The sequence below is a fragment of the Epinephelus moara genome, chromosome 16 (assembly GCF_006386435.1).
Source record: "Epinephelus moara isolate mb chromosome 16, YSFRI_EMoa_1.0, whole genome shotgun sequence".
Classification (NCBI taxonomy): domain Eukaryota; kingdom Metazoa; phylum Chordata; class Actinopteri; order Perciformes; family Serranidae; genus Epinephelus; species Epinephelus moara.
The window spans coordinates 27,465,650-27,480,061 of record NC_065521.1 but is presented as its reverse complement, the minus strand read 5'-3'; the positions used below and the strand labels follow the sequence as shown (position 1 = coordinate 27,480,061).

Genomic DNA, 14,412 nt, shown 5'->3' with positions numbered 1-14,412 from the left:
TATTGCTTGGGGACTGTTATTTACGTGACAACACCTGAACAGAACACATACACATTGGCTGTTTGTTTCTATCTCTCCCCTCACTGGAAGCCTCGGACCTCCCGCCGCCCGCTCCCGTCTCAAACACGGAGGTCTCCCTCTCCGCGGAGCACCCACGGCGCAAGCCCGGCCTGTTAAATAGCCTGTAACCATAACAACTGTGTGACACAAACTCAGTGCTTAAGTCATTAAATAATGTTGGGCTCGGTTCGGTTTCGGACATAACAAAACAGAATGACTGTTGGGTTCGGACGGGTTCGGACAGAAATATGCGGCCTGTGCCGCACTCTAACACATACACACACACAAGGAAAACCGGACATTTTCATCAATTTATAAACACCCCCCGGACGCCCCGGACAGGACGTCAAAAGTGCACATGTCTGGGCAAAAGAGGACGTTTGGTCAGCCTAATGTAGCTATTTCCATGTTTCAGATGATACGTCATGTTTGTAGTCGACCAATGAAGATGAGTTTACATATCACCTTGGGTTCGTCCTTCACCTTCTCAAAATGATCCCACACTTTGGATTTCCTGCCCGACATGTTATTAACTAGCCTGTGGAATAACCGCAGGTACCAGCCCTGGAATTTAGGGGCTGTACACATGCCGTGTCTTTAACAGCGTTACTCTTGTGCCTTTACTGTGCCAGCTTTCAAGAGCACGGCGGCACGTTGCGTCTGAGGTTCGCAAGGTATCGCCTATGTACCTGAAATCCTGAGTGCAGAGCTGATCTTCTTCCAGGCGCTGTTTATAAGTGTGTAGGCCTATCGTCTGTGGGACAGATGTAAAGCTCTGTGTAGCCCTGCACTAACATGATCAACTTTTCCTTATTGATCACAAACTCAATATTTACAGAAGAAGGGAAAGATATCTGTCGGCTGTGATTGGTTTGTAACATGACTCCTCATGGCGGCTGAGCGTGGCCTCTTCCTGTGTCTGTCCTTTCAAATTAAGGTTTTGATTTATTTTGACAAGGCGCAGCTCCTAATAGAGTTTCACCCCTTTTTTTCCTAAGCGACCAATGAAATCTTGTTGACTACTGACCTTTCTGGTCGACTACCCTTTGGTCGACTATTAGGGATGCAGGCCTTGTAAAATGCCACGTCAGGATAGTAAGTCCAGCACCTCTCTTGCCTGATCAGGCGAATGGTAAAAAACGATTAAACTCATATTTTCTGGAGCTGATGAGAGAAGTAGTTAAGCAGTAACTATCTTGCTTTCCTCTCATCCTGTTAAGAGTTGCACATGCGCAGTACTGACTGGGCTTTTCAGTTATGCTGGAAACAAAAGTTTAGTTGGGTGGCTGTGGAGGATATGGGCGAATCTCCAAGCTTATATTGCACATTTTGCCACAAGACTGACAGCAAGGTGAATAGAACAGGGTTGTTTTTCATGATAACTAACTTTGGTCTTTGTTGTTATTTGGTAACTGCTAATAAATAAATTGTATATGGGCAAGTAAAACATGACTTTGGGCGATGCCAACAGCTGTTTAACATCAACATTTCAGCCCAAAGCTTCAGCTGTAACACTACAATGTGTGTTGTTAATAAATGTAGTATTATTACCAACTCAAAATCAATCTTTATAAACCTCACATGTTGATCGAGCTCCACAAAATGCCAAATATAGAGCCACAACATTCGGCACTAAATCTTGTTTACCAGCCCAGTCTGTTTTCTGGGTCCTGGCTGAAATGTGCTGCATACAAATATCCATTTCCTTCCTCACCTGCTTGGGAATTCTGTGGTAAAAACTCCAGCCTCTCCTGTAATAGACCCTCCACTGTTGACTCCACAGAGGTCAGCAAACGGCAAAAAAAAGAACAGTATTCCATACTCGGAGCTTTATCTGTCTGCTCCAATAACCGTTGACAGTGCTCAGAGCTGTTTGTTCAAAGCAGGAAATAAAGACGATAAGATTTAATTTGAAAAATAACAGGAAAGCAATTACCAGTTATTGATGACATTTCTCGGAGCCAACACAATAACACCAGTACTAACAAATTCATGATTTTTAGTTTCCTGTCGCTTTAAGGTTCCTTGGAAATTAATTCACACTGATGTTATCAATAATGCTTACAGCTGCGGGCATCCATAGTCAAACAGTACAGTTCTTTGGACCCTACTGTTCAATTCAGTCGAATCTTTCAGAAAGAAAACAGAGATTTATCTTTTCTTTTGAAAGGTTTTATTCATTTCATATAATACTGACACATGTACTCAATAGCGGTTAACAGGCGTTTAAAAACACAGATATTAAAACCATTAGAGCGTCATTGTATTTTTAGCCCCGTTGATTCCATGGACTTTTTTTTTCTTTCTTTTTTTCTTTTTTATACACGTTTACATGTTTCAATATACCGTAACATCTACTTGGTATTAGTCTAACCTCACCCCTGAAAGGATTTTGTCCTTTGTCAAAAAACAAAAGAAAGAAGAAGACTGACAAACCGTCTCCCCATTTTAAAAAATGGCATGTGGTAAGCCACAAACTATTCAAGGTAAAATATTCTTACGGAGGTGAAATCTGAAAAAAGAAAAGGTTTCCGTTTCAGATCTGAGAAACATTTTGACAGCATCAAGTGTGTCATGTGTGGCACAGTTAAATTTAAATGTGTCTTCCCGACTACATGAGACAGCCGTTCTGGGATCCATTCCCCCCTCCCTCCAACTTTTTTTGTAGTGACGTTCGTAATGCAGGGTAGCTGTCTAAAATCCAGATCGCCTTTATCCCCAGTATGTGTATAGAACACAACTAAGCCATAGAAGAGAGATGAAGGATACAGATTGCTGTAAAGAAAGTCGTTTTTTTTGTTGTCTAATCAAGTGCTGTTTAGGTCATAGTTCACTTTCTTTTAGAGTTTGTAGTAGCAGTAAAGGATTGTGGGTGATGCAGTCCTCTGCGGTAAAGGACCAAGGACACTCAGTTGTGTTTAAGGTGATGGAAGACGGTGTTAGAGTCCTGTCTCCTCAGCCTCCACATCTTGGATATCCTCAGAAAAAATGAAACAATTACTGGTTCCTCATAGAAGTCCGTCTGAGTGCGTTCCCTCACCACTGATAGGTCCATTGTGCTGTGTAAGTAACTCCACCGCCATTCCTGCTCTTCTTCAGACGGGCAGGACTATCGGGTCACCTGAAAAAAGGAGAAAAGAAAGTGGGTCACTGGAAAAAAGTCTCTGAAGAAAGTTAGGATGTAGCCTGAAACAGTAAAAGGTCACAGAACACAGCGCGAAGCCAATTCTGGCAGAACATGTCAACTGAGGGTTTGAAATGATGCAGTGCCGTGCTGCGCGCTCCGCTATTTGGAAATAATGGGAAGTGATTCTTGTTGGTGGAGCACCGACAACGAGGCTAGCACGGTCTCTGTCTCTCCTGGCAAGAGACTAAACAAGACACAGCTTGAATTATGGCAATCGGCCCGCAATGCCTCACTCTCGGCGCCTGGCCCACTGCCATGTCATTTCGTCTGTTTGTCGAGACGGCTGCTCTAATCACATGGTCTCTTTATCTTGTCCATCCATCTTTCCATTTTCTTTGCTCATGCACTCACTTTTGGTTTATTTCAGGCTATTAGGAGACATTTTCAGCCAGCCAACGACCAAACAGACACAAATTGCTGTATAACTGCCAGTGCTTGGGCATGTAATAGACCAGACTCCCCAAGACTATTCTTCTGTTTTCCTGCATGCCTTCTTTTTCTCATTGTGTTTCCCAGTGGTTTAGCCCCAACACACACTGCACCCCCACCACCCCCCACCCCCTACCCCGCATTTCCTCTTGAGGGACTTGGTCTTTTGTGTGACCCAGGTGCCAGCTAACAAAGTGTGAAGGCCAGCCATCACTGAGAGAGCTCAGAGGAGCGTTTCCTCCAAGCTGGCAGCTGAAACTGTTCTACTGTATCTGCTCTCAATGGCTCCAGGCCACCCTTCCTGGGCCCGATCCCATTGCCTTCAGGCATCTACTCCTGTGCCTGATCAAAGAGTCTGCAGGCGTTTGTTGTCACGCCAGTTCACTATACACGCGCACTGCTGCATCTCTGCGGCTGCTATGCTTTAAGGTGCTTCAAAGTCCCTTTAGGTGTTCATCCCCTTGCCTGTTTAAATATGCCTGTAGGTGGCAGTTTCTGTGCCCAATTAGAAAGCGGATTTAGGTAGTTAGATCTCAATTTAGACATAAGCAGTGCTCAAGTGTCACTTATATGGGCCTTTTTTAGGCCCCTGAGTGCCACTTTTTCTATTGCCTATTACACAAGCTTTAACTGTCTACACTAGTGATGCTCAGATGGCCACAAGGCAGATATCCCCTTCACTCCTACAGCAAACAGTGGTGCAGGAATGAGTCCTAAAACTCGGGAATGAGTTAGCATTTTTGCACTTCCAGTTACCTCGTCTTGAAGTCAGTGGGTTTTTGAATGGGAGTTTGGTTAGATGCCTGAAATAAGGTCTGTGGTAACACATGGACTGTAAAAATAAAAGACATAGCCACCATGACATCACTCATTGGTTTGTGGATACCTGTTTTAAAGCCCCAAGTTAAGCATCTTGGCAGTTGCCATCTTGATTTTTGGCAGCCAGAAGTGAATATATTTGGAAGAGAGGGTGGAGCTGTTGGGATCTGGCTCAAGGACCTTGGTGACACCCCGCAGACAGCCTGTCACTCCATGCGGCTCTGCCCTTACTTATAATGATAATACATTTTATTTATAGGCGCCTTTCACGACACTCAAGTTCACCTTACAGGCAAAGATAGAGAAATTAACAGCCGATTAAGAAGTCAGAGAGATAAGGAATAAAGTAACGGAAAAAAAAAAATCTGCAAAAGAAGTTTACAGTGAATAAAATTCTATGTAAATAGTGGATGTGTGTGGCTAGATGGATGGGAGTCGTACTGAACGGGCTGTTTGAAAGAGGTGAGTTTTGAGATGGGATTTGAAAGCGGAGAGAGTTCATGCTATGATGTCCAGTGGGAGGGAGATCCAGAGGCGAGGGGCAGAGCAGCTGAAGCCTCTAGACCCCATGGTATTCGAGCAGGTTGGCAGGATAGTGAGGTGGGTGAAAGAGGAAGACCTGAGAGTGTGGGTGAGGGTGTGGATGTGCAAGAGTTGGGAGAGGTACAGAGAGGCTAGGTTGTGGATGGCCTTAAAGGTGAGGGGTAAGATCTTAAATTCAATGCAGTATTATGTGGAACTTAAAGCCTTAATAAAATGTAAACTGGTGAATAGTATAAACGATTGAGCCAGCCTCAAGTGGCCATTTGAGAAACTGCAGTTTCTGGCACTTCCGCATTGGCTTCATTTTTCAGCCCAAAAGTTTTGCTCTGTTACATAAGGTATGTCAGTTAAAAAAAAAAACACTCTTGAATTTTGAAGCATGTACGTGTTTACGTGGCTAAATGACACTACAGAACATCTTCACGCCGAACATGGCTTTACAGCGTCGTGGTCACGATGTTTGCTTATTATTATTTGCTATGACAAAGACAAGCAGCAATTCTCACATTTAAGAAGCTGGAACCAGCACATGTTTGACATATTTGCTTGGAAAATCACTAAACTAAAAATAGTTGGCAATTAATTTTCATTTGGTTGACTAATCGATTAATTGACCTGTCATAGCAGCTTCAGTCTTGATTCACTCTGTGCTGTTTCTATCAAAGAGAAAAGTCCTTTTAGATTATGTTGCCTGCAGAGGTTGATGCTGCTCGGAGACTGCCAGATCGGTTTAGTGTTGATATAAGCTTTTTTATATAGGAAGTGAAACATACGTGCGCCGCTGACACCTTGTCATTTGTTTGTTAATGTGTGTATATAGCTGTGTGTGTATCTATGCAAATGCATACACACTTGCCTTGCAGTGTATGACAGCTCAGTGGCTTGGCAGCCCGGCCGTGTCTGTCTGCTCATCCATATGATATTATTTGGCATTGATCGAGCTGTCTTCCATCCCCTCCCTCTCTCCTCCCTCTGCCCTCCTCCTCTCCTCCTTTCCTCTGCTCCCAGCCAGGGATGGATGGAGGGAAGGATGGAGAGTGCCAAACCCTCTTTTGTGCTCTTGCCTGCTCTGTGCACCCAGACACAAGCATAAGCTCCGTGTCAGCTGAGCGGCTCCAATATTCTTGTTTTCAAGTGTTTTCTTTATTCTTTTATCTACCTATCACCTCTGCCTTCAGCTTTTCCTCTCCACTTTCCACTTAGTTATTTTTTTCTTTCTCATCCATCTCCCCCTGCCTCCTTCTTCCCTTCTGCTGCTCTCTCATCCTCGCTCTCTCTCACTCCGTCGTCAATTTCAATTCACGAGCGGGTCTTAATGGGACTATAAGAGAACGTTCGATGCTATTGATCTGGATGCCTGCGCATCTTGACCTCAACGTACCACACCAGAGGAGAAAAAAAAATCACTCTTTTCATCATCGGGCAAACACATCAGCGAACACGCTCACATAGTGTACACACACACACACAATAGTCACACACACAGACTCACACAGATCATTGATCAAAGACCTGAATGCGAGAGACAGCAAATATTTGTGCACTTTCAAACTACGACAGAGTCAATGATAAAATGATGCTCGGCTGAGACCGGTTCGCTTTGAACTCGTTCAGGAAATTATAAATGCGCTCTTTGGGGTTGATAAAACTAAACGCATGCGATCAGATATATGAATCAACTTCTAAACGGCACTCACATATTCAGAAATTACATCATCTTCATATCTGATCGACCCCCGTGTGCCTCTCTCTTCAATTATGCCCGGTTACACACTCCAAGACCACTCTGTCGTTTTCTATTTCCATCTCTTTGTCTTTTTATCTAGCTGTGATGCGAGCAGCGAATTTAGAAAGTTCAGTAGAACTCATGAACAGCCTAACACACATTTAAACTCAGGCCAGCGCAGCAGAAAAATATTTCAGGGTGAGAGTAAGAGGAGGGGCTTTTGAGAAGGGAAGAGTGTAACTTGAGGGGGCGAGATCCACTTTGCTAGGTGAGAGGTGAGCAGTGGAAAAAGTAGGGAAGGAATTCTTAATCAGCCAGGTGTATAGGAGACAGTCTCCGAGTGTTTTAGAGACAGAGAGAGTGGGAAAGAGAGACAGGGGGGCCCACGTGTGTCTTAAGCTTTACTTATCCCTCTCTTCTACCCAAGGAGATGCACTCTCCCTCCTCTGACCACGCCTTCAATCAATTATTTAGGCAGAAAACAAAGGTCTGCACCCAGCCATGAATAATGGAAGATGAGAAGGCAGAGAGAAGGATGGAGGTTAGAAACAGAAGCATACAGTGACAAGAGGTGAGTCTCACACAAATCCCCTCCTATGACAGACAGCTAAGAGTCTGCTCAGGTCGAGTCACTGAAGAGAAGCCCAACAGGTGCCACGGCTGGGGGCTCGGCAGAAAGATATATAATGTACATTCATGCCTGCAGGCACACATGAAGAGACAGACAAATGGGCAGTGCATGAAAATTGAGGGAATACAGGAAGGAAGACACACACATTCACAAACCGCACATACTGTATTATGGGCAAACGGGAGCGTAAAAACTATCCGAGGACAATTACCACTCTAGTGTATCCACTGTGGTGAGTTGTTTTTGCATCGAGTCAGATGGCATGCCAGTCAGACGCAGGGAAGCAGGGCAAGTGGGAGTGAAGGGAATTGTGATGTTCTCTCTCTCTCCGTGTGTGTGTGTGTTTGTGTGTGTGTGTGTGTGTGTGTGTGTGTTTGCCTTGTTCCTGTTGGCCTTGTTTTTCTTCAGAGACTGTTTGATGTTAGATCCAAGATGGGCGGGAGGAGAAAGTAAAGAGAGAGAGAAATTGGGTGAGAAAAGAGAGATATGGAGGGAAAAGGAGAAAAGAGCAGGGGATGATGATAAATATGAAAGAAAGGAGAAAGAGAGAGGACACGACGGAGGTGGAAGTGGGTCACTCGGTGGTGGGTCCGACCATGTGTGCATGCATGTATGTGTAACAGGGATGAGAGAGAAAGAGGGAAATCGAGAGATACTGGGTGAATACCAACCTTTGTGGTCTTGACTTTGTTGCCTGTGCTGCAGCTCCATCCTGTGAGGTCTGGGAGAACCTTACACTCCTCGCCATCCATGCACGGCTGCATCTGACACCACCACTTCTGGGCTACAATGGAGGCTGGGGGGAAGAGAGAGGGGAAGGTGGCAGATATTTAGTTTGGCAAAGACGTGACTCGATGTTTGTGGGTGTGTGTTCGTTCAGTGCTTTGATGTGTTTCCAGACCCCGTATTTGTGAATTTCGACACCAAGCTTTCCCAAAACAACTTTCCATCCAAATTTGAAAGAAATTTTTAGAGAAATGCCAAAAGAAAATGTGAATTAATGTGCGTTTCCATCCACTGCCGTCATGGGAATATTAGGAGCTGGGCTCATCGAGATAAACAGTTGGTAGCAGGTCTCAGTTGGGTGCCATGAAACCATTGCAGGAGAAAAGGGTGCGATGGGATGATGTAATTAAAAGTCAAACCTCAAACAAATGGAAACGATGTGGAAAACCTGGGGGACATATAGCATTTCTGTTCTCATGTTACACTTTCCGTCTCTTGGGTGAAGCTTCAGCTGGTGTTTAAGTCACATGCTTCATATACATCATGATTTATTCACCAAGTCTGTTTCCACTGCACACTGTAGCATTTTGCTTTTATTGATACACAAACTTTTCCGCCTCAGCAAAGCTTAGGAACGTTTTCGCAATATTTCAACTTTTATTTGGCAAATTTTCAAGCATTTCCACCAGGTTTCTTTATGCACAAATGGTGGACACCGGGTAGATGCAAACAGTGTTGGGGAAACCTCTTTGAAAGCATAGCCTTGCAAGCAACCAATTACTTCACACAGGAAGAGGTTGAACTACAGCAAAGCTACCTGGAAGATATCTAGTTTAGTTAACTAAAACTACTTCAGAAAAAGTAGTTTGAATACAAAAAAATCATATGCTAGCAAAACATGCCACTTAATTGAGTTCATTGCAAAAAGTGCCCAGTGGCTCATACATGAACAAAAAAAAACACTATTCATAAGAAAGTGTGAGGAATGTCAGTAGGGTTGGGAGATTTGGCCCTAAAATAATATCTCGATATTTGAGGGTATTTTTGCAATAATGATATTCTTGAAAATATGACAAATTAGCAAAGAAAAATATTATTAATTTAAGAACATAGACAAACAAAATAAGTGATATAGTTTTACAGTTTGCTTCACATATTCAGTAAAAACTAAACAAATATCATCCCTTAAAATGATTTCTTTAGTTTGTAAACAACAGTAACTCAGAATGAGATTCAGATTCTGTATACAATATTAATAGTTCAACAAAATAGAAATATTTTACATTTAAACAGCTCCCAAAAATAAAAAAATGTACCCTGGGATCTATATATATAAATCAACAGGCGATTTCCTTCTTTTAGTAAAGTCCTAAATGATGTTTTTCCACCTGGACCTTTATGCTCTGCCATTTCTCCTCCAATCATCGCCTGTGACAGGCTGTTATGATACCACAACTATCACACGTTCACATGTATGTCGTTTTTTGTCGAGCCACAGGCGGAACATAGGTTTACATTACCAAGGGTTCATTACAAAACGACACAGACTTGTGTGCGCTCGACAAGAGAGGAGAGGGAGAGACGCTGTGCTTCTGCCAGAGGAGCTGCTGAATGAGTTCCCTCTGAGCAGTAAGCCACTAAGAGTCTGAGAAGTCTGGGGCTGTTCATAAAACTCAGGACGCCACAGTTTATTCCACACTACTGAAGCTGCTCCTCTTTTTGGAACCACCACAGAGTTGCTAATAATTCTGCTTTCAGCCATGCTTGTTGTTGCCGTGGGTAACAGAATGACATCAATGTCAACGACTAGAAATATTGCCAGTATCAAGATATGCATTTTTCAAGTGATATTAAAACATTTTACCGGTATTATCGTGAACAAGATGATATGGCACACCTCTAATGTTTAGTTTTGTATACGATGTACATCAGTTGACATCTGCCTTCAGAAACTAGAGTCCAGGAGGAGGTGTTGCACCAAGTAGGATTAAGTAGGAGTAGCCGGATAACTCCTAAAATAGCATGCGACTACCACTCTGATAATTTGTTATTAAATAGCAATAATCAACCCATTGTGGTCAAAGGGGTTTCAATTACAGTAGATAAGCAAGAGTAAACTAATTTTCTTTGATAGCTCAAAATTGTTTGTAGTTTCAGTAGTTAACTACACAAAAAATGGCAAAAAGGGAATTTCACTGCTTGAATTACTCTGCAAATGTGAGTGTAGTTGAACTACCATCAAGCTCCTGCAATATGTAGTTAAACTACCAGTTTAATAACATGTGGTTCACTGCTTCCCAGCACTGGATGTAAACACACTTCCTGATAGAGTACCTGGTATAACTATAGATTCAGCCTCAGCATGATCCTGACACAAACCGTAAATGATATGTAAATTTGAGGATGCACACATAGCAAGGTGCAGAGCAGTGGGAGCATCAATTCAACTCCGTCAAAATGAAAACACATCACATAACTCTGCTCGACTGCACCAGGCTTCATTCACCAAGCATTTTCAGCTATCTTTCCTTATTCAGGCTGGTGTCTGAATTGTGTCTGGTTTTCCTTTTATAAAGTTCATTGATTTTTTTTTGCAAAATATAATAATTTACCCTAATGCATACAGAAATTTACAAGAGCTATATAAATGATCATCTGTTCTCCTTCAGCCTCATTTTCTCAAACTCATTTTTAAAAACACTAGACTGAAATATCTTTCATCTCTTCATATTTATAGATAACCCTAATGTCAGAGCTTATCTGTGGTTATCTTTAACACATCTATTCTTTAACTAAATTTCCAAGTGTAAAATTTCCTGTTGTTTGATAACAAATATAATCCACTTATCCAAAAAAAATGCATTAGAACAGTCATTTTAGAAATCAAAAATGCTTCCTAGAGCACAAAAAATATGAGTTTTAACATATTTGACACTTTACCATATAATTCTGAATACTTAATGTTGTTACACGTCAACATCTGCATAATTCTTATGATGTTTCCCGCATGTGCCACTACTATTAACCTTCAGGGGAACATGAATTAGAATTTTTTTCCTCTGGAGAAAATCATTTGACAACCTTTCAGTGATAAGAAAAAAGGAAGAAAATGGGTTATGTTCTCTTTGGAGAGTATTTTAAATGCAGATTATTGCTGTATGCATGGGCACTAGAGTCATGTGAATTTAATCAGTACATAAGAGATCATTTACATTTTCAATTCATGTAAGGGGGGGAAAAAGGACAAAACTGGAGGCGAGATATGCGTGAGACAGCTGGGATATGTTGTGATCTTTGAGGATTTGGAGTAGATTTGTTCACAACACGTCGAATCAGATAAAAATGAACTGATGAAGTGCCTATAGCAAACACAAAGGAGAGAAAAGGCTTAGGAAGACCAGACACATCAAGAACAAGAGGATGATTAAATACCATCACAAAGAAAAAAGCAACAAAAGAACACTCCCTGCAGTAATGGACTGAATGTATGAATACATGAAGAATGTTTTCAGGAATACCCTTTCTTCATGTGTTACTCTAGAGTTACCATGTAATCACAGCACATGTTTAGCATGCAAGTATTTCAGTAACTGTCAGTCCAACTTAGTAATTAAATACTCACTTAAAACACAGCTGGTATTCAGTGACATAATTCCCAGGGGATTAGTGACGCTTTGTGAGATACTTTTCTTTAACAGACCAACCTTGCCATTTTGTCTGAGGAATTTTCAAAGCATTTCGTAGTCATCAGATGTTGCAGATAGGAGCCACTTTGAGTTCCAGTATACAAAGCTGAGACAGACTTTCATCAAGTCATCATGATGTGGTCTGTCAGAATTTGTGTCTGCTCAATGTTGATGTCATGCCCGCAAGCAATTTAAGAGTGTTATGGTTAATTAACCCTTTCCAAGTTGAGAGAGTCATGAGCTCTTACAGTGTATTAAAGTGCTGTTTTGTCAGAAATTATTCCCTAATACTACTACTAATAATAATCAGAAGTGGAATGTAACTAAGCACATTTAATGAAGTACTGTATTGTAAGTCAAGGGATAATTGGATTTTATTGAGGTGTGGTTGTATGAAGATGTAGGAAGGCATAAAAAAAGACTACAGAATCACATTTCACTGGAGTTGTGTAATAACATGTGACAAATAAATGATTGATTGATTGATACAGTACTTATCCATAGTCAGTGTATTACCTAAAGTAGATGACAGTCAATGCGCCCCCAGTTTGAAGGACAAACAGAAGTACTAACACAAAAGCTTAGCAATGTACTGCTGTGGATGGGGGCAGCAGCGAAACAGATTTAAGCCACCTAAGAAAATCAATGACAGTTTAAGTGTAGGCTATATTTAAAACATTGTCACCACTTCACCTTTCCATCAGTCAGCATTAAATAGCTTCAGTCCCCCATCCATCAAAGCCACCAGACTCCATTGACAAAAATAATAATTTTAGCTCGCTGAACACGGGAGCTACTAGTCAACCGCTGCCTCCATCCGTAAGTTTGTTTGTGTTATTCTGTGACTTAAGTGAATTTTTACTAACCTTTTTAAATGCTTAAGTCTCACAATAAAACAAACAAAATACCTGATTGAAGCAGCAGCAGATCAGCAGCTACTGTGTTCAGGGATGTTAAATTACTGTTTTTCTCAATGGAATCTGGCTTTGAAGAGAGTGATAGTGTGTGAAGGAAAGGTAAAGCAGTCTTATACCCCTTTTCGACAGTCATGGGCTGGCTTGGCTTGGCTTGGTTTGGGCCGTCAGCCCAGCACAGCAGGGACTTGCATTTCCATTTCCATTCCAATCACTACCCACTTAAGGGCGGGCGTCTCAGCTTTTGGACCTACTCCTGAGAAGGTACATCTCTGGTGCGGCTTGGTGTGGCATGGCGCATCTAAACTGACAATGGAAACACAAATCACTGCAGCATAGCTTTACTCGTCGCGGCCAAGAGTGTCAATGGAAAAAGGGTATTCGGCACTCCTGCCTGCTTCTCCAAACTGGGGGCGTGCCGACCGCCATCTATTGTAGGTAATACACTGACTATATATGAGTACCTCATACAACCCAACTTCACAAGATCTGAACTATCAGTTTAAGTAAGTAATTTACTTCAGTGTTTGCATTTTATGCTACTTCATACTGCTACTCCAAAACATTTATCTGACAGCTACTGGTTACAAGTTACTTTTCAGATCAAGATTTTACAAACCAAACGTGATCAGTACATAAAATATAATGCTGTGTTTTAGATTTTGCCAACCTTAAAAGGATAGTGCACCCAAAAATGAAAATTCAGCCATTATCTACTCACCCATATGCGAGGGAGGCTCAGGTGAAGTTTTAGAGTCCTCACATCCCTTGCGAAGATGGGGCTAGCAACAAAACTCCACCTAATGGAGGCTGGTCGCCCCAGATTAAAACGTCCAAAAAACATATAATTGAAACAACAGAATATCTCCACACTGCTCGTCCGTAGTGATCCAAGTATCCTGAAGCCCCGACATAAAAAGTTGTTTGGAAAAATGTCATTTAAACTCTGTTTTTAGCCTCATTGCGTGTGAGACCAGCGAAAGCATGTGAACACATGAACGTGGTGCCCATGTCTCATGGTCTCGCGCAAGCGCACATGCGTGAGCGTGGTGCACAGAGAGGCAGTTTGAGCTACCGGCTACAATGAGGCTAAAAACAGAGTTCAAAAGACATTTTTCCAATCAACTTTTTATGTCGGGGCTTCAGCACACTTGGATCACTACGGACGAGCAGTGTGGAGATATTCTGTTGTTTCAATTATGTGGGTTTTTTTGGACGTTTTAATCTGGGTCGCACAGCCTGCATTAGGTTTTGTTGCTAGCCCCATCTCTACAAGGGATGTGAGGACTCTAAAACTTCACCTGAGCCTCCATCGGCATATGGGTGAGTAGATAATGGCTGAATTTTCATTTTGGGTGCACTATCCCTTTAAGTATATAAAACATTTAAAATTAGCTCCACCTCAATCAGCTTTAACATTAAAGTACTGTAAACATGGTAATGCATCAATAATAATGGTCTATTAATATAATGGTCCACTGCAGATTGATGTAACGCACACTTTAACCTTTGATAACTTAAGTACATTTTGCTGATAATGCTTTTGTTCTTAAGTTGAATTTTTAATACAGGACTTTGATTTGTATTCAAGTGTTTCTTTAGTGTGGTGTCACTACTTTTACTTCAATAAATTATCTGAATATTTATTCAACCGCTGATAATAATACATGCTAAATAAATACATGAAAACC

At 41.8% G+C, this 14,412-nt stretch overlaps 1 protein-coding gene across 1 annotated transcript in view; it reads right to left on the bottom strand.

The window, feature by feature from the left end:
• Positions 1-2,255: 2,255 nt before the first annotated feature.
• Positions 2,256-14,412, bottom strand: part of LOC126402860 (chemokine-like protein TAFA-2) — a 127,164-nt gene continuing 115,007 nt past the window's right edge. Inside the window, exons 4-5 of the mRNA XM_050065179.1 lie at positions 8,067-8,191; positions 2,256-3,181 (exon numbers count right to left, since the gene is read on the bottom strand). Coding sequence (XP_049921136.1) covers positions 3,170-3,181; positions 8,067-8,191 — 137 coding nt within the window. The 3' untranslated portion in view covers positions 2,256-3,169. The remainder of the gene's footprint in view (positions 3,182-8,066; positions 8,192-14,412) is intronic.